This window comes from Sceloporus undulatus, chromosome 5 (assembly GCF_019175285.1).
Source record: "Sceloporus undulatus isolate JIND9_A2432 ecotype Alabama chromosome 5, SceUnd_v1.1, whole genome shotgun sequence".
Lineage (NCBI taxonomy): Eukaryota > Metazoa > Chordata > Lepidosauria > Squamata > Phrynosomatidae > Sceloporus > Sceloporus undulatus.
In genome coordinates, this window is record NC_056526.1 from 13,785,638 (window position 1) to 13,807,181 (window position 21,544).

Consider the following 21,544-nt stretch of genomic DNA (forward strand, 5'->3'; position numbering starts at 1 on the left):
CTTAGTGGAATGGTGGAAGCCTTTAAAAAGGCATTAAAAACTTACCTCTTCCTACAAGCCTACCCTCCCAATTCCTTGTAACAAAGTTTCCCTCCCCTTACTGTTTAATGATGTAGATATTTTTACGATTTTAGTAATGTGGAATGTTTTTAGCCAATATTTGTGGAATTAATGGGTATTGATGTGTATTTTTAATATGTCATTTGTTTTGTATTGTATTTACCTCTATACTGTACACCGCTTTGATCCTGGGAAAAGCGGTTTATAAATAAACAATTTATTATTATTTATTATTAAGTAAATATTTTAATGGCAATTGATCTGAGAAGTTATTTGTGTGCTTTCCACAAATTCCCACCATAAACTTGCAAACTTGGAAAGTTTCCATGATTGCCATAAAAAATAGCATGCTTGGGCTCCATAAAAGTGTCACCTAATTGGGAAAGAATTATAAATATGCCCCATAATGAGGGTGAAAAGGCATGGGATTGCAATGCTACCCAATTCAACAGGTGATCACTGCTTACTTGGGATCACCCACAGGACTAATTTAGTAAATTGGAAGAAGAGAAACCATGATGCCAACAGGACAAGGGCAGGGAACTCTTCCTTTACACAATATCTCTCCTCTCTCTCTTTTGAAGTGGTGATTCTGTCCTGTGGGAAGCACTACTTTCAACCTGTAAATCAAAACTGAAAGTATTTGGTGTAGAACTAGTAATTATGATGTGGCAATTAAGTTGTCAAATTTAGCATCTACCAGCATCTACTTTAGCATCTTTCTTTGGAATGCAATCTGGTGCCACAACAAACTCCACAAGATGGATCCATGACAGCTAAATGGTACCAAACTGCATTAATTCTGCAGTGTGACAGCAGCCTTAGTCACTGTGATGCCCACTATTCCCTAAAATGTATAGATTTATTTTTCTTACATTATTTCTTAACTTCACAGACTTTTGCATGAGGTACCTTCCAATAATGCTTCATCTGCTTATATCAGCATTGGTATAAATCTGCCACCTTTAGGCTTCTAGATTAATTACACCTGAAAATCAACATTGTGGAAGAAGAAAATCATGGCAAGGATTATGATGCATGTGTATATGTGTCTGTAAGTCACCTGTTCACTTATGGCAACCCCATAAAATGCAAAGGTTTTCTTAAGCAAGAAATATTCAGAGGTATTTTTTTGCTAGTTCCTTCCTCAGAAATATAACCTATAACACTTGTTATTTATTGGCAGTCTCCCATCCAAGTACTAACCATTGCTGACCCTGCTTAATTTCCAATATCAGACAGGATCTGGTGCCTTTAGGGTATTTAGGGAGGATGACAACAACAATAATTATTATTTTGGTATCTCTTATTCCCAGATACAGCAGGATGTGCCCCAGCACCTTCAAGCTGTGGTTACAGTGTTGGCAGCAACATAAATCAAGCAGATGTATGATGGTGTAGATTTCCAATCTGCCTGCACTTAAATCTTGGCCAGTGGCATTGCTAGGGTTGGCATCATCCATTTTGGGAACTCATGGTGTCACCCCCCAATTGACCCCCCATATCACATCATACAGAATCCTTAGTAATATTTTTTTGTACTAATGTTACTCATAAATCATCATTCCCATATATCACTGAATGTAATGGCAATAGTTATAACATAAACAACTAATACAATTAAAATTATTCCTTTGAATGACATCGCCTAAATGTATTTAGATGTACATAGTTTCACGGGGTTAAATTGAAATTTTGGTAAGATGTGATATTTTTAAAGATTTTTTAAAAAAATTAAATTAAGATGTTTTTTAATTAAATTAAAAACAAAAACAAAAACTGGGGTCTCCCACTGAGCCTCACCCCACTCACACCATCTCTTCCACTGAGCTCCAGTGCTTTTAAAGGGTGAATGTCACAGCCCATTTCTGCCAAAAGGCAGATGTTTGAGGAGCAATGGTGTCACCTCCCCCTTTAGGGTTTCAGCTGGTGTTATCTGCAATCCCTGCACCCTCTAGTGATGCCCCTGATCCTGACCAAATCGGATCAGTTTACAGTTTCTCTTGCAAAGTAGAGATGTACGATCTACTGCAGTTGGCTTTTTAGCCTTTAGACAAAAACAGTGTGTGTGTGCGCGCGCGTGTGCATGTGAATGCCTTCACATTGCCTGTCAACTTATGGAGGCCTCGTGAATGAAATAGGGTTTTCTTAGGCAAGGAATATTCAGAGGTGGTTTTGCCAGATCTTCCTCATATATATCACCTATAGCATTTGGTATTTGTTGGCAGCTTCCCATTCTGGTACTGATCAAGGTTGACCCTACTTAGTTTCCAAAATCACTTGGGAGCTAGTGCCTTTAGGGTATTTAGCAGCAGCGTACTCAAAAAACCAACTTCTTTAGCTCTTTATATCCCTTAAAAATATTGATTACAAAATACTGATTCTCAATTACAGCTATTCACCTTAGCAGTAAAATGTATCCAGGAGTACCTCCAATAGACAAGGTATAAGAAGTCATTACTGACACCACCAAAAAGTAGAGGAACATTTTGGGGCATTCGTTTCCTTTTGGACAAGGTCCCGCCACAGCTGAGGAAGGCCTTGATGCAAATGCCGGGATTTCCACACAGCTGCAGTTATAAAATATCTGAAACAAAGCAAACAAAGTGTGGTTTCAGAAACTGCCATATGATGGCGTGCCTGCTTAAACTTGGAGCAGGTTGAAGAAAAGCCAGTGCCTTTTAAAATGTTTAAATCTGTCACATTGTTTGCAATGCTTATGCACTTGAAATCTTCCCAAATTCCCCAAGTGGTTTTGAGAGGTTCCCAATTCCACCGTGATGACATTGTATGCTAACACTTTGGAAAAGACACTGGTATTATGTTTAGAAACAATCATATTTGACCACATTCCCTGAACACTTTCCAAAAACATTTGAACAAGGGCACAGTGGACTGGCTGGCAAGATGCCTTTCTATTCAGGGTTTTAATAAATGGATTTTAATAAAGTTTCCATGAGCTGAAGTGAAAGGGTCCCCTACAATCCCAAAAGCCACCTGCTACACTATTTTAAAAACTCCTCCAACTCTCCATAATAGTGTTTCAGTGGGTTTATGAATTATAAAGATATTGGTGAATCCAACTTGGCAGTTCATGGCTTTCATGTTGATAAACTGGGGAATCCCCCCCCCACAGGTTTTAGTTTAGGTGAGTTATCTAAGGTACTCAACCATATCCCCCAAATAGCTTCAGCAGCATAGATAACTCATTTAATGTCTGGGCTAAACTCCAGAGCAAGTTCACTATTCTACTGATATGAAAGCCAATAGTTGCTACTGGCATTTCCCAAATCGTGGGTGCATCTACATTGTAGAAACAATGCAGTTTGACACCACTTTAATTACTATAGCACCATCCTATGGAATCCTGGGATTTGTAGTTTTATAAGGTCTTTAGCCTTCTCTGTCAAAGAATGCTAGTGCCTCACAAAGCTACACATCCCAGGATTTTGTAGGATGGAGCCATGGTATTGGACTGCATAATTTCTATATTGTAGATGCACTCTATTTCCAGCAGCAAACAGTGTTCTTTCCATAAGCAAAATTGGGGGGGGGGGGAATAACAATAACAACAATAGCAACAACAGTGATAAGAATATTGGCAACTACCACTAGTTCTAGTTGACCTTTAAGACATATGGAGCCAAGGCTCACAAAGTCAAAGTACTTGGGCTTTTCTATTAGCAGGGACAATATTATCATCTTCCACTACTTCTGTATCTTCTCAGGACATAGCTATGATCCTCACAGTAGTTAAGTGAGGGAATGGGTAGTCCCAGCTTGTGAGCTATCCCTATTGTAATGCAAAACATTTTGGAGTGGCTTATGTTGAACCCATTGGAAGAGTTCCTTCTTGTGGAGATAAAAATGACTATTTCATTTATATGAACTCATGAAGCTGCTTGCATTTTCAAATTCAAATAGTTCTGGATACTGTCATGGTGGGTGCCTGAATTTCTAACATTATTGATAAATCACTGTCCATGAGTCCCTAGATTTGCCCTAGGGCTGAATATAAATTGACTTCTCATTCACCAGCACATGAGCAGGAAAGTATCGTGTATGCAGATGCTTGCCTACAAAATGAAAGAAAGAGAAAGAGGAGGCTTACCATGTCTTTCCCACTTCCATTGGATGTTTTACAACCAGCAAGACAAGCTGAGACATAAGTGATTCCATTTTCCCCACATATGGGATCCCATTCATTTTTGGAACATATGCATTCAGAGTTGCAGTCCGAAAATAGCGTTTGTTCATAATGGGAGACCTGTTTAGTACTGAAGTGAAAAGAAGGAAATGTCAGGAGAACCTGGTCAGAGAAAGGCGGGTTAGGTCTCTTCCCCTCAATTCACACTAGTTTGGACCAGAGGCAACTGGTTGCTTTCAGAAGAGTGAATCCAGTGAATAAACCTGAAATACAGTTAGAACTTCAAAGAGCTATCCAAGGTGCTAAGATTATTTGGGATGTAGGAAGCCCCCACTTTTCAACACAGTGCTATTTCAATGCTTGCAAATTACAAACACATTCCATTCATTCTATGAGGGGTCCTCTCTTTCATCAGTTCTTCTTGCTTGGAACCACTCACCTGTTCATGGTCCAAGTCTTCCCTACATAAAGAGAGGACCCTTTTTTGAATTAATGGAATTTGTCTGTAATTTGCAAGCACCAGAGGAGTGGGCTTGTATCTGTTCTTCTTCCTATGGAGAGTCACTTTGGACTGCTTGAATGTGCACAAGTGCACTGGCTGCAAAGTGAGCTGAGAACAGGAGAAAAAGTGCCAAGCAGACTATGGAGGCTTCATGCCTCCCCTACCCCCATCTCAGATTGCTTTCCCTTTCTTTAATCAGTTGGGAAAGGGGCTGATGGAGCACAGAGACATGGAGAAGCTTTCTCTCTCCTTAACAAAACTTCAGTTGTAGTGTGAATATAAGCAGAAGGACAATACTATCCAGACATACAAAGCCTCTGATAGTGAAGCTTCTTTTTACAGAGTGGTTTTATATCTGCCCAGCCACCCTTTTCTGCCTCATCCTTTGTCTAAATGAAAAGGTGTTGTTTTTAGCAGCATCAGCACTGGAAGGATAGTGAAAGAGGGCTAGAGAAACAAACTTTTGCTGCTAGGTCACGGCAACATTTATATAGTAAACAATGCAATAAAGTTGGGATAGAATGAGAGTCTACGATTCTCCTGTACCTCTGTCTTCATATCTACAACAGTCTAGGTAAACAGCAGCTGTCTCCAAAATCCCTTACTGAGTACGCAATGAACAGAGAAAGGAAAGAACATATAGAAGCCTGCCTTGTCAGCTCCCCCCAGCATGTTAACCAAACATAGATTTGGCCACCAAAATGGATATCTCAAGAAAAAAGGAGTCTGGTGAAAGAAAAAGTCATTCTTGAATGCATTTTGGAAGAATCCTGTGAGTAGTCTTTAGAAGGTTCAATAAATTATTATTATTATTTTATTGCAAGGCTTCCCAACTTAGTTATTTCATTTCATGTGTAAACATTGTTAGTTTTGTATTTTTTCAAACAAACAAAAAATGCTGCAGCATGTTGAGCTGCTCTTCATTTTTGGAATCTCTCTCTATTCTTTTCCAGTTATTTCTACTTCTGGTATCAAATTTTCTGTCAAAGAAGTAATGGCCAGGAACACATCTACTTTGTTGACTGAGGTATCCCTGTATCTAGTGCTATATATTTTTCAAGCAAGTTCTTAGCTCTATTCAGTTGAACATACCCTTGGTAGGAGACAGTCAGGCCTGCCACATCAACATTCTTGCAACCCATTGCAAATAGCAAAAGAAGCAGTAGGTAACCAAAGACAGATGATACCAAAGACAACCTGGCTGCCCCCAAAACATTCAGCCTGAATTTCTTCATAATCAAACCTCCGGAGAATATCCCAAGGGCTACGGCAGGAATATTGATGAGACCTACAATCCCAAAACAGGAAAATAATCAAGACAGCCTCATTTTAAGAAGAGAAAAATCAACAAGATAGCTTCCTTTTTAAGAGCTGGCAGAAGTTCCCTGTGAAATGTGACCAAGCACACCAACTTTGCTGCTTTTTTCATCTGTCATAATTCCCCCATTATTGCATCCTCTGAATTAATCCTGAAATGTGTGGATTAATTTTCATATAAAATTTAGCCATTGCTAATGATGGAAATCTGAAGTGGTCCACTTAACTATACTTTCTCTCTCCCCTTCTATTTCCCCCCTTCTTCTCCCTCTCTCTGCCTGTGCAAGATTATCTGGACCTATTTTGGGGACTTGCATAATTATCCTATAGTTACAGCAATAAACCTTCTGCATACTCTTTGCAAATGGTACTCCCTCTGCTTTGCACCATCTTAAATCAATTCACACATAGCTAAAGGCTTAGTGCTAAGAAAAGCTTGAAATACAATGGAGGGCACTGTCTTAACGGGCAAGAATTGTTTTTTGAGTGCTTTTTCTCTGCATAAACAGGGCTCACAGATTACAGTTTGTGAAGTGGCATGCCAGAAAATTCCAGCTTTTATCTTCGAGGAACAAACACAGTAGAGGTGCTCATTGGCAGCAGGCACTATGTGGGCCAAAATGGATCTAAAAAGGAAACCAATTGGCCTGGTTCCTTTATATCAGACAATGGAAACCTTTAACTCATGTGATAGTCTTCTAAATATATAAGTAATAGTTTCAGGAGGGAGCAGAAGCTTCAAGAAACTAGAGAGGGGCGAGATTTTTGAAAACCCCATTGGATTAATCTAGACATTACCATTGTTCTGGGAAAAAATGGATCTAGTAATGGTTCTAAGCCAATCTCTGTGAAAAGAGATTGTGAAGGAGGAATGGGGAGGTAACAGTAGGTGTTGAGAGGCTCATTCTCCATCGAATAGCTAAGTGATTAGTCTTCCCTTCATTCTTCAGTTTTGTTCTCATATTGTTTTAACTTCTTAAGAGAGCCTGATAGATACTGGTAGCTTCAAAATTAGTAAATCCACTCTGAGTTCTTGTCTGAACTTTAAAAGAGATATCCAAGGTGCTGAATTTATCTTTGGACTGAAACTAAAAGCAGATTAAATGTTCCATTGCCATCGAAGCCACCAACTTCCAGTGGATTATTAACCAAAGGAAAGTTGCATGATTTTCTTGCATATGAAGGAGGAAGCTTCAGGCAAACCATTGAATCTTCTGCTTAGGTTTGAGTCCATGTGGGAGAAGACAATTTGAGCTTGTCAAAGTTGATCTTCTGTGAAATGGGATGTAATGGGCCCTTCTGTGTATTGGTGTGTCAATCTTCCACCCTGATGCTTGAACCTTCTCCAGATGAACCTTCTCCAGATGAACCTTTTGTTTCCAGAAAGAAATTTCTATGCATTTTTGTGCAATTTTTCCCATACATATTCCTTTTTGAATTCCTGTGCTCAGGGATATCTTTGTGCATATTTTTGTATGCAATATTCTTTGCTAATTGTACAAATGTGTGCAAATTGTCAAATGCTTGTTGGAAGACATTTGCATTCTCTTTCCCCTTCCTTAGATAGATGGGATCACCTGCATGTAAACTCACCCCTCCCCTCTCTCTATCAAACTGACCATGTGATTTTTGGAGTCAGTCTCAGTTATTAGGGAAGCGTAGTTAGACAAAGGCACATTTCTGCTACTCTTGGTTTGGCTTTGACATTTTTGATATTTAAATATTTTTTGTTTCCTTAACAAGGGCTGAAGCCTTAGGAAACTTAAATTACCTTACTTGCATTTTGTTGTTTTCAGACTGCATCACAAACTGGGAGACATGGGCGGGATACAAACCGCCGCTTTGCGGCGCTCCCCCGCCGGCACCATTTGCTCTGCGCGGGAGCCGCAGCAGCCAAACCGCACGACTCTCGCGCGGAGCAAAAAAGAAGCTCCATTTCGGAGCTTCTTTCTGCGGCGCCTCTATGATGTTGCGAGGCGCCGCAGGCGCATTCGCGACGTCATAGGCGCCGCAACACGTCTGGACGCTATGCGTCCAGTACGTAAAGATGGTGGCGCCCATGTGGAAGGGGCGCCACCATCTTGTACGTATTGTATACGTACTAGGGTTAGGGGGGTGCAGAAGCACCGTCCCTTCCTAACCCTAGTACGTATACAATACGTACTATATGGCGGTGTGTATCCCGCCATGGATTTCTGACTAGGGATATACATTTATTTTCACAGGCAAAAATGAATTATTTTGCCATTCTTCTTTTTATAAGAAAATTATCAAAACTGAATTTCAAAGATTCTTTGCTGCTAAAAAACTATTCTGTGAAAAAAATAACATTTTTTTGGGGGGGGAGACATAAAAATTATTATTCTCTTGCATTGACAATAAGTCTGCTGTGCATAAAACAGCCTTCTCCACATTTCTGCACAGAAAACAAGCATTTGCTGTACAAAATGTTATTCTCTATAAACAGAATGCAGTTTTCTGTACCTAAGGAACCACATGCATTTTTCACACAGAATAAGTCCTAACTTGTGAAGATTCTTGCTTGTCTAGGATTCTCCTTGTCAAGATTTGTTAACACCTGTTTGCCAACCATTTCCCAAAATTTTTCAAAATATTATTTCCATTCTTGTTTCTGACTACAAACTGCATTGTATTCTACCAGGAGTTACTAACTGATTCAAGGCCAGATAGGTACTGACCAAGCAAATATGCTTTTTTTTAAAGCTTATCAGAAAGAAAAAAAATCCTCTGCCATCGCTTGATTTCCAGACCTTTGAGCTTACTGGATAAATTTTGCTTATCTTATCAAACTGTTTTACTCTCCTAGAAATTCATTTCATGTTTTGTTAATGCAGAATTCTAATTTCTCCTGAAACTTTGCTCTAGATGAAATAACAAAAGGAAGTCCTATACCCGAAATCTCTGGATCTATATCCCCTTAGCAAACACAGCACACAATAGCATCTACATTGTACCTATGACAAAATTTGTCTTTGAAGATGATTGACCAAATTGTTGTTCAATGTATTTTGGCTTGTATGTCACCATGCCAATGAGAGAGTTGAACTGGATGATGCTGGAGCAGAGATATAAGAAGTAAACTGGATTCCCAAAGAGACTCTTCAATGAAGGTAGAAAATCTGGAATACAAAATGGTTGCCAATTGTCAAGAAACAAATTGGAAAACAGCACATAATGGAAATTTGTCATACAAAAATGCTTTCCTAATTGAAGTCCTCAGAGATGGTTGAAGCTAGCCTCAATCTGATTTAGGATCAGTTCCACTGGAATTAATTAAAATTTCAACAAGTCATGTTTTAAGTCAGCTGACTTTCTTGTAGGTGAACTGATCCTGTGAAGAATCCTGACTGTCATGACAAACTGATACTTTTGGGATTGTGCATAATGGTGTCAAAAGTGCCATATAGTAAGGCCTCTGCTTCAACATACCATGGTCTTGCACTTTGACCTCTTTAACTTCATCCCTTTTCATCTCTCTTAAATATTAAAGACTGAGTTTCAGAGGTACCATTTTGTGGGGGTTGGTGAGAAGCATTTCAGATCATACATGTTTTATGTGCAGGTAAGAGATTTTCATTCATATATGTTTGTTTGTTTTTGCACATGTATCCTGCCTCCCCCCCAGTTGAAATCCATGATTCTATTGCTATAACACCCTCCCTCCCCTTACAATCTTTATGCTATTAAGTTTATGTGTATAAAACCAGATAATATGTGGTCATTGCATCCCACATTAAACTCAACATGAACACATTCAGACCACATTTCCAACATACTCCTTTGGTAATATTTATTCTCCAAGAACAGGACAGCAAGCCAGCACCATGACTTGAGATATTTAACCAACCCAGCTGAGTCAGAAGCTAGCTCAAAAGCCCAGAAATGGATAGGAACAGCTGGTGGATGCCATGTCAGTGGAATGGTGAATTTGTTCTGAGGTCTACTCTATACTTTAAAGAGATATCTGGTTTGGTTTCCCCCCTCTATTTGGTAATGACTCTGGCTATGTTTTTCTGGATTCCCCTACTCTGCTACTCGAGTATTACTTTTATATGCTGTTTTATATCTTGTTTTATCTGTTTTATTGATTATTGTAGTTTTATCTGGATTTGTACGCTGCTTTGATCTGAATTGGAAAAGCGAGATAGAAATAAACTTTTATTATATTATTATTATTATTATTATTATTATTATTATTATTATTATATTATATCTAAGTTGTTGGAGCTAGTGTGGGGATGGGGTTCTGCACCTTGGATATCTCCTTGAAAGCTCAGTCTGAATCCCAGGACAGCTTCACTGACCAACTGACATGCAAGCCACTACTTTGTGGCCTCACCTTTAGCCATCTTAAGAAACTTGACATCTTCCTGGTAGGTGATGTGTCGTTCTCTGTTATCTTCAGTGATGAATTTGGATTGTTCTGAGGAAGTGCTGGAATCTTTTCGGGCCTCTGGCCTTGGAAGGTGCTTTGGTAAAAACCAGAAAGGGATAGCCGCAAGAACACTGATCCCTCCTGCTATTAAATAACCAAGCCACCAAGCTCCCACCCACTGGGAATCCTTCTGAGTTATAGTTATGCTGTCTGGGGAAAAAACGGAAGGTTTCTGTCAATCAGTAGGAATCATTCAAAGAGGTTCAATATTTCAAATAACAATGTGGCTGTAGGCCAAAGCACTTTCATACAATTGGTGTCAACATTTGTTTCATTTTGCCGTCAAGTTAAAACATGGCTTTTTATTAACCCCAGGAGGTGTGTGTGTGTCTAAAGATGACATCCAATTTACACATACAGAAAATAATGCTCAGTAAATTTGTAGACAATAGAAAAAAGGAAGACATTACAGGAGAATAGATTTCAGTTAAGGAAGATACAGTCCTGAGCTGGCAAGTCCTGAGCCAGGTTTTCCTGGAGGTATCTCATTGATGGGATCACCATAAGTCAAAGCTAACCAAATGGCAATAAACAACAACTTATTAGCTAAAGAGATGTAACTAAGACCTGGTACAGACTGGTTTTATGTGCTGGCCTGGGGCTGATTTTAGGGCTCAGGAGAGTGAAGCATCCGCATGCTCCCAAGTCCTATCATGCTGTCTGGGCACCATCATGGCTTGCCCCCATCTAAGTATGGCACAATGCCCAAACGGTGCTGCACCATGTGTACGTCATCGGTGCATGCGAGGGCTCCAATGGCTCTCTGCTCGCACCCTAAAAAGAGCCTGCCAGGAGCGAGTTCTTAGGACTCTCAGAAACTGCATCGTTTGGTTGCTGCATCCTCTAAAGTTACATCTCCTGGCCTGACACCCACCCACATTGTCCACCTTAAGAGTCAGCCACTAAATCAGGCAAAGGAGGTTCATTCATGTGCTGATCAGGGTGCAATGAGCGAGGCTGCAGGAAGGCCTTTTGACAAAAGGGTCCTAGTTCTAGTCACAGCATCCCTCTTTGGGGGGTAGAAATTCATCCTTCTTCTGACCCAATTGCTAATAGAATTTAATACCAACCATTAAATGGTTGTAACTTATTTGTTTCAATGTGTTATAGAATATATTTTTGGAATGTACATTATCCTTTACTTTTTCACATTTTAACTTTGAATTTATTTTATTCAATGCCACTCTGAAATGTGAAGTCAAAGGCTTTCATAGCCAGCATCCATAGTTTTTGTGGTTTTTTCAGACTATGTGGCCATGTTCTAGAAGAATTTATTCCTGACATTTCATCAGTATCTGTGGCTGGCATCTTCAGAGAAGATGCCAGCCACAGATGCTTGCAAAACGTCAGGAATATACTCTCCTAGAACATGGACACATATCCCGAAAAACTCACAAAAAAACCTCTGAAATCAATTTGGGTGGAATATACATATGCATGAGAGTCAGAATGCTGTAGTGGTCTTGGATTTTGGAGATCAGAGTTTGATTCCACACTTGGCCACCAAAACCCACTGGGTGACCTTGGGTAAGTCACACGCCCTCAGCCCCAGGAACCCCCATGATAGGTTTGCCTTATGGTAACTATAAGTCAAGAAGCAACTTGAAGACACACAGCTACCTTAGTTGTGTAGCTAAGGAGTATCTTCTGTTCTGGCCCCACTCCAGCCCTGCTTTACCAGTCAGAAGCTGCTGTGTGTGACAGGGGTTTATTCTCCTCACAGAAGTAGGGTGGAAACATTAGTCTGCTACTTCTCAATTGACAGGAGACCAGATCCCCATTTCTCACAGTGGCTTCTGCCCAGTAAATCAGGATTGCAAAACTATTATGATCCTACATATTCCCTGAACTATTTTATATGTAGTGATCATGAATGCAGATCAGTTACAAAAGTGAAATGCTAGGTCACACATTTGTAACTGCAACTGTGAATTCCAGCCTATATTTATAAATAAGCAATTAATATAAATACAAACTGTACATAAATATAAATAAATAAATCATTAGAAGGTTGTTCAGACTCACCCATATCTACAAACCCAATGTCTACATATAATTTGGCACACAAAGACCCCAAAAGGAAACCAAATATGGGGCCTATAATTGCAACTGTCTGCACACAGCCTGTAAAAGGAAGCAGGATGTTAGATGGTTACAATGAATAAATATGGATATGGGTAAATGGAGAATGAGGAGTAAAAGGAGGTAGAGAGGAGGAGAACCGTTTTTTTTTAAAGGATAACCTCTTCATGCCTTGGTGGTGTTCTCTTTGACCTGAGTTCAGATTCAATACAAGGGCCAACGTACAGAACACAGCCAGCATCTTGAATTACTCAGCAGAAATTGATGTGATCTAAGGTATGTGCAATTCCTTGATTTTTGCAGCTAGTAGATGAGTTATACTGTTAAAGATCTGGGGACTTGAATGAGGACCTTCATCCTCTTTAGAATATGGTAGAATCCAGCCTTCCATGCTATCTGAAAGCTGGGCTCAGAAAGGAGCTCCTACTCAGCAACTGTTGTGTTGCTTAGACCAAGAGGATGCTGTTTGATCCTTGTGATCCAAGATTCATATAGATGTTTTATGGAGTTGTGAAGTAACAAGCTCACAAATAACTCAGTTTGAGTGGTAATGATGATTTGACAAAATTACATTTCAACAGAAAAGTTGCAAGTTAGAGTGAAGTGGTTTCACTGATGTAGCAAGTAATAATTTGTAGTTATTTTCAACATTATTTTTCAAGGACATTTTAGAGGTGTCTTGACTGGAATTTATCTTTTAAAAATATTTTTATTATTTAGTGTAATCAATAATCAGTCAAATATTTTGTACACATCACATATTCTTTCAAATGTTCAGTATTCCTTGTATCAGTAATATTAGCAATACCAATAGCAAGTACATTTATATACCAGTTATTAGTGCATTTAAGCAGTCCCTAAGCAGTTCACAATGTGTAAGCTAATTGCCCCCAACCAGCTGGGTATTCATTTTAGTAACCAACTGTGGTAGTAGTAAGATTGGTGGACTAAGAGTGGAGAGCCCTATTGTGAAGATCAGATTCATCAGTTCGGATATCGGCTTGAACAGTCAGGCTAAAACCCAAAATCCATCATCTCACTCAGATGGATAACAATAGACTTCACTGCATGGTGCAGGACAGAATTCTGGCCTGAAGAAGCCCTTAGTTTGTTCTAGGAAGGCTCTTCTCTCCTTTTTTTTAAAAGCGAAGAATAACTCTAGTGTGTCACAGAGGAAAAGAGAGGGAAAGAGGAAGATATTTCTTTAAAAAAATACCAATGTAAAAGGCTGCACTCTCTTCTGTGGCATAGTCATCAATGTATGCAATTCCCAAAGGCTGAATTGGTGTTTCACCTATTCCGCGTAGTAGATTGCCAAGTAAAACATAGATCCACATGGAAATTCCTGATTCCTTTTCACACCCTGTATACACAAACCCAAGAAACCAAAGAAACATTATGATCACAATCATCATCATCATCATCATCATCATCATCATCATCATCATCAATTGTTTATCAAGTCTACTAACCCAACATTTTCTCCCTGAATAATACAAAGAAACCTAAAAAGTCCACTTGATATAATATTAGTTGAGTTGCGTCATCTTGAATTTCCTGACATACACTTAATCACAGTGCCCAAAACAACACACAGTAAACACCAATTTATTAGCAAAGTTTGATGGTGGGTATTAATGCACAATTTATATCAATTTATTTTGGGACAGTTAGAAATGCACAAATATATAAACACATTTAAATCAAACAAAATGATTTCATTCAACAAATATAACATAAATTCAACAACATGGCGAAAGAATCTAGACAAGGAGTGGGAAACCTCTTCAAATATGAAGCCTACAACTCCCATCATCCACATCCAGTATGGCCAATGATAAGCTATTTGAGGAGTTGTAGACCAAATGCCTGACCTACACATAACAAGTACTGTACAAGGCAAAATCAAAATTATCAGGAGAAAAGAAAACTAAATTCTTAATTTAATTCTCGCTGTTGTTGCAAGTCTTTCTGCACTGTGAGAGGGCATCTCTACTGCACTGTATAGATTAGATTCCACCTTAACCAGCATGACACTTGGATATCTTATTAACTGGCATGACTCCTTGCTAAAGGATCCTGGAATTTGGACTTTACTGAGGTACTTACAATTCTCAGAGAGGTGTAGTGCACTCCCTTGAACCACAGCTCTATGGCTCTCTAACAGAGTAGTCTAAGTACTTCATCAAGATGCAGATTGCCACTAGATGGAGACATGACAATTAGGGCATTGGGAGCTGGTGATGGCCATGACAGTGAGGAAGTGAATCTGCTCAAAATAGTTTCAGCACTTTGAATAGCTCCTTTAAAGTTCAGGCAAAAACCTAGAGTAGATGTACTGCTTCCACTGTCATGTAAGCTTCCTGCCATGACTCAGGCCCAGTACACATGGGCCAAAAGCAGCATGCTGCCACCAATACTAGGGTTCAGGAGTGCACAATAACCGCACACTCCTGAACCCTAGCATGTAATGCTGGCGGCATTGTGGCGGCATCCCATCCACACACGCACCACTATGATGACCTAAGCGACATGCAGCATACAGATGTCACTGCGTGTCACGTACATCACCAGTGCGCCAATGGTGCACTCGTGACGTATTCTGGGCACATTAAAAACAACCCATTTTTTCTGAGTTCTTTTTACTGTGGAGGGATGTCGTGTGGTTTGGCTGCTGTGGCGTCCCTCCAGAAGAAAAACGGACACCTCCAGCTCTCCCTTTCCGGGCGGTATGTACCGCGCCTCAGTTAGGGTGGTATCAAATTGCTATAACTGTGTACTATACATATATTCCAAGGGACTGAACAGCCTTGCTTAAACATAGTTCAGAAATTGGGATCTTTTCACCAGGATAGATAGTGAATATTCCTCTCTTGTCTCTGTCACAGGACACTGGCAGACAGCAATAGTAAGAGAGGAAGGCTGGTGAGTGGAAATGAAGGACTGCTTTCTCAGGCTTCTAGGTATTCTGATAACTAGGTCTGGTTTTCACTGCACTCTAAGAGCCCATAACTGTTCTGGCTTAAATAACACCTGGCTAAGAATTGGGATTTTTGGACTATAATTGCATAAGTTTTCTTACCTGCATGGTTTTTGGCCTGAGATCTTTCCAAGGCTGAGACTGATATTTGGTTTTGATCCTGCAGACATGTGGAGATGCTGACAGTTGAATTGGAGGTGTAAGAAAATATCTCATACCTATAGCTGAGTAAAAACCAACAGTTTCCTTACAAGGATCCTGCCAATTAAAATTTGGGGGAAAATACACTTTAAACATACTCTGGAGTCCTACTGATCTGGGCCTTGTTCATGTAAGATGCTACACCAGGCAATAAAAGCTTAGAGATGAATGGATGTTGCCCATACTTTTTAGGGACATGTAACCAGTTTTAATAGTTGAAAGAATGGCATGTATGTTGACCACCAATGTGCTTGTTGACTTAAGGCCAATAGACATATTTCAATGAAGCAGTTATAGAATCATAGAGGTGGAAGTGTCCTTTTAGGCGAGGGATGGACAAAATGTGATCTGTAAGCCACATGTGGCCCCAAGACCATTTTTGTGCTCCCTGGCTTCCCTCCCAGTATGTAAATAATGTTCAAAATGATATTTTTGTTTGAAGACGTTCACTAGGGGCATGAAGAGCACTTCCAACATGGCTGAAGTCTCCTGACCCACCCCAGGGGTCAAACAAAAGTTTTGGAAACTTAAAAAAATACTTTGCACGCCCAGCCAATATCCCTAAATGTCCTCTAGAAATCATAGGGGGTATTCCTGCCACCTTTTTGTGCCCCACAAGAGGCCTTTTTGGAAACAGGAAACTCTCTATGTTATTTCATAGTGACCACCCCTAATGAAGGCCATCAGTGCATCCCTCAGCTGTAGGCATAACTATAGTTTCTCCAGCAGCTTTCACATAAAAAAATGTGGCAAGGGAGAATCTACTAAACCATTGGTATAGGAGTGGGTCATATGCATCACATAGGCTATAGGTGGCCCTTTAAGCCCCTTTTCTGTGACCACTACTACTCCTGGACACTGCCACCATATCTGGCCAGCACTGGATTTCCTACTCAGTCCTTGGGTTTCCAGTGTTGCCACCAATCCATGATTATCCTCAGCTGCCACCATTAAATCATGTCACAAAAACTTTCTAATGTCCAGAAACCCTTTGGAATATTCTGTACCACAATCCTACGGAACACTACGGTTCAGAAGGATGCAGAGGAAATCCTCCTGTATCAGAAAGAGCTAAAGTCTGGTTGCAACTGCAATGGCAGAAGTTCTACCCTTGTAGAACTTAAGTCTACTCAGATCAATTAGAATATATCAACAAAGTCTAATCCAACAACAATGGGTTAAATAGAGACAATGACTTCCTGGCACACTACCTATATTACAACACTGGTTAATACCCCAACCCCACAAGGACACGCTTATTATAAACTTAGCATACCTCCTTTCTGGTTCCCAGCACATACCACATTCCAAAACTCACTTCATCATTCCTATGATCATTCACCCACCTTGGCTTTAGGCAACATCTTTCCTCCTGCCTTTGTCCCACAACAACCATAGTTAAAACTGAATTTGTCATCTCATCACCATACCCGCAGGTTTTTTGTGGGATTTTCAGGCTATGTGGCCATGTTCTAGAAGAGTTTCTTCCTGACGTTTCACCAGCATCTGTGTCTGGCATCTTCAGAGATGCCAGCCACAGATGCTGGCGAAATGTCAGAAAGAAACTCTTCTAGAACATGGCCACATAGCCTGAAAATCCCACAAAAAACTATGGATGCCGGCCATGAAAGCCTTTGATATACCCACAGGTTTTGCATGTCTATGGCTACTCATATTGTCCGATTATAAAGGTCCTTTGAAGGAAACAGTTCACTCCATGCATCTGAGGAAGTAGACCAAGTTTACAAAACTTTATGCCACAACCTCTTTTATACAGTTAGTCTCAAAGGTGCTACAAGATCCCTTTGTACACTGATATTCCAGACTAGCATGGCTCTTAAGTATACTCAGTCAGTATAGGTATGTCAACTATGTATGTAAGTAAGTATTATTAAATATGTCAACCATGATGGGTCTATCATCTCGGACTGTTCCATCTCCACAGCTGTCAACGTGAGCTTTATGTTTCATGCAGATTCCAGACAACAGAACTTGATCTATGGTTGGTTGAGTGTGAATCTTGTTCCCCACTCTAATACATATTCCTCTTCCTTTATGATGAGCACATTTGAAAGATCTGCATACAAGTATATTATAGAACACTGGAATTTTGTTTATTTCTTTTTGAAATTTTAAGTACAAGTGCTTCTGAACTTACAGCCCCATGAAGAACTGTGGCATGGCTATCAGAAATGTTCCAATTGACATGATGAGGCAACCAGCTCCAATGATCTTTGGCCTGTGAAGTTTGGCTCCGAAGTAGCTTACCAGAATTATTATTAAGAGGTTCCCTGTAAAAAACACAAACAGAACTCATGCTGAGAAGAACAACCATGAGAAACCCCAACTGTTAATGACTTGCAAAGTGTATATCTCCATTATATATTTGTGTAGGTCACATACCAATTTCAAAGCTTCCATCTATGAGGCCAACCAGAGAAGAAGGGATATCAAATCTTTTTTCTATTTGCGTGATGGTACTTTTCAGGTAACTTCCTGAGAGAGCTTTTGCAAAGTAAACAAATGATAATGCGCAAAGAAAAATCTGCAAAAGGAAAGGGTGGTTAAGAATCTGCTGCCATCATAGTACAAAGTGGTCTTTTAAGGCCTGAATCCTACTGTTAGTCCCAACTAGAGTAGACCCATTGAATGAGATCAATCTACACATTCACATTCAATGGATTAATCTATATGTTGACTCACCATTCAACAGCTTATTCAGTGGGACAGCTCTTGAGAGCACTAACGAATACAATTCAGGTCTAAACCTGCAATCTTAGGTATGCACATATATGGAAATAAATCCCACTGAAGTATTAATTAAACAGACATGCATAGGATTGCATTGTACAGATATGATCTAGTATATATGCACCTGGAGGTAAGCCTAATTGTAAGTATACATGCATAGGACTGCATTGTAAGTCTAAACATCACCCTTAAAACACAGTTTCCATCGAATACAATGATATTTACTTTTGAGTAATGATCCTTAGGATTGTATATCACAAGTAGGCACACCACAAGTCTACTGCAAAGTGCTAGTTTAATTGTGTTCAGCTACCTGGGAGTATATTCCAGTGGGTGCTGGCTTCTCTGATGACAGTGGGACAGGGAATTCACTCTGGGTTTTAAACTAAACCTGAAAAGAGCTATCCAAAGTGCTGAATATATTTGAGAAGAAGGTTCATCATCTTGGATAATGTCTTTGAAGAATGAAAAAGAGGTTCATTGACCCACTGACATTGGCCTGGTACATACTGCCAATAAGCTGTGTACCAGGACCGATTCTAGGGTTAGGGACTGCGCAGCAACCACACAGTTCCTAACCCTAGAAGATAATGATGGCGTAACAATGGCAGCATCCTGTATACAAGGGCACTGCCATTGTTATGTAAGTGCCGCGTGGCATCTGTACTTTGCTGCGCGGCGGTTACATAACAAGTGTGCACTTGTTACACCACCCCTGCAGCTTTAAAAGAACCCACTTTTCGTGGGTTCTTCTTCCACCCAAGGGAAGCCGCGTGGTTTGGCAACTGCAGCTTCCCACTGGAGGAAAAGCACCGGCAGGCCACCATTTTTCGGTGGTCTGTACTGCGCCATTAATTCCAATGAACACAAAGTTTCTATGTCTGAGGACACATACCTAGGACTGCACTATAAGACTGTTGAGGGCAACCCTCTTGCTCTGCAAATTACAGTGAATGCTTATGCTTAAGTGGAAGTCAGAAGTATGTTGTTCTTATACATGATTTTAAATCACAGTGAATATGCATAGTGGGCTGTATACAAGCACCTCAATTTTGCGTGCTGTGCTTGTTGCAAAATGGGAGAGACAGCCAAGGATCTTCCTAGATGAATAATCGAATTGGAACAACAGGAAGCTGAACAGCAACCAACTCCACGTCCACCTGCCTACAGGTTCTAGTAGTGAAGGAAACAAGCTTAGGGCCCAAACAGACAGGCCAAAAATAAAGCTGTTTCGGGTCACTTTGGAAGTATGCTGTTTAAATGATTCATGCGTCCTAAGAGGCCAGAAGCTGCACCAAAGCCATGCTCCAGTCCTAAGGACTGGAGCACAGCTCTGATGCAGCTTCTGGCCTCTTAAGATGTGTGTGTCATTTAAACAGCATACCTCCAAAGTGACCCGAAACAGCTTTATTTTGGCCTGTCTGTTCGAGTCTTTAGTCTTCTTTGCAAAACCTATAATGATAGATTTACTTATTAAAAATGTGTCCATACTCAAATACATGGTCTAATGTAGAAGGGGAGAGAGAATGGGAAAGTGGTTGCAGGTTACAGTGACGATTTCCCCCAACATCAGGGTTGCTACCGATCAAAATTAAAATCTAATGTTTGATTTGGACCTGAGGGAAGAAACTTCCTGAGATAAAGGTGAAGCAGAGATTAGGTCCAGTGGCAAATTACACTGGTTTCTGGGAGTTTCAAAGGTTAGGCCATCAATTGCTGGTGGGGTTATCAAGGCAACCAGAACTAAGAGGTGTTTTCACCTAAAGAAAGGTTGGACATCCTGAAATTGCTGACAATGGGGGATTAATAGCTGCCTCTGAAATTCCAAACTGTGTTTCTTGCACCAAAAAGTCAAGCTGCTCTGTGGGGCAGAATGCCTTCTTGCTTTCCTGAAGGAGAGGAAGAAGAAAAAGGCCTTTCTTTTCATACCACAATTTTGGTCCTGTTTTGCCGATGCTGTCAAAAGCACTGTCAATTTCAGCAGGAACAAATTAGGTCACAAGGAGCCAAAACAAAAAAAGACTTATGACCATGGAGGCACCTGGTCTCCACATCTAGACCAAAGATGTATTGCCCACAAAAAATGCTGAGGTAGTAAAACAGCAAAACCAACACCTAGCTCACCTCCGCCCTTTGGGTTGGTTAGCAACCCTATATCCAACTCAGAGAAAATGCCAAACCTAGGGAAATTGTTGGCACACTAATATGATTGTCTGTCTATTTTTGGAGGCAATAAGCTGCTTCCTTAATGGCTCAGTGGCAACTGAAGGTTTATTCAATGCGGGAATCGGATTACCATTGAAGCCGGCAGAGGGGGGAATGATCTTATTTGTCTCATAATGCAAGTTTAATGAACACAACTTGTTTTTAATTCTCCAAACAAGGGATGTAGTTAAGTGCCAGTCTACCCAGGGACGTGGAGATGATTCGGTTCCCCTTGTGTCAACATGTACAGAACTCTTGGATTTCAGGGAGCAATGGCTTCTGGGAATATAAATTGACTTTACAGTACAGGTGGGATATATATGCATATGGGGCAGGATTCCTTTGCACCAGCAATCATGCAAATTCAAAGAAATTACTTTGGTGTTGATGGGTCTGCATAACTTGGTGCCCATCAAACCAAGCATTGGCCACATGCTGGGGCCTACCAAGGTCTTGAATCCTATTGTTAGTCCCCAACTATAGCAGACCCATTAAATCAATGGGATTTCTTTTTGTGTTGATTCACCATTTAACAATTAATTCTATGGGTATACTCTAGTCATAGAATCATAAAGGTAGAAGGACAGCATGAGCCATCTAATCAAATTCCCTGCCATGCAGGTATTCACAATAAAACCAAAAGATGACCATCCAACCTCTGCTTAAAGACATCAAAAGATGGTCTAACACCCTTTGAGGCAATCTATTCCATCCTCACACATGTCTTACAGCAAAGAAGTACTTCCTAAAGTTTAGAGAGAGTCTCTTCTCTTGCAATTTGAATCCATTGGTTTGTGTTCCAGTCTCTCAATTGGCATAGAATCATAGAATTACAGAGTTGGA

At 40.2% G+C, this 21,544-nt stretch overlaps 1 protein-coding gene across 1 annotated transcript in view; it reads right to left on the bottom strand.

Annotated features, from left to right (window-relative positions):
* Positions 1-21,544, bottom strand: part of LOC121931226 (solute carrier organic anion transporter family member 1C1-like) — a 39,696-nt gene that overhangs the window by 8,516 nt on the left and 9,636 nt on the right. Inside the window, exons 3-12 of the mRNA XM_042468710.1 lie at positions 18,149-18,290; positions 17,904-18,036; positions 15,647-15,768; positions 13,781-13,927; positions 12,508-12,606; positions 10,387-10,632; positions 9,002-9,166; positions 5,802-5,997; positions 4,172-4,337; positions 2,463-2,647 (exon numbers count right to left, since the gene is read on the bottom strand). Coding sequence (XP_042324644.1) covers positions 2,463-2,647; positions 4,172-4,337; positions 5,802-5,997; positions 9,002-9,166; positions 10,387-10,632; positions 12,508-12,606; positions 13,781-13,927; positions 15,647-15,768; positions 17,904-18,036; positions 18,149-18,290 — 1,601 coding nt within the window. The remainder of the gene's footprint in view (positions 1-2,462; positions 2,648-4,171; positions 4,338-5,801; positions 5,998-9,001; positions 9,167-10,386; positions 10,633-12,507; positions 12,607-13,780; positions 13,928-15,646; positions 15,769-17,903; positions 18,037-18,148; positions 18,291-21,544) is intronic.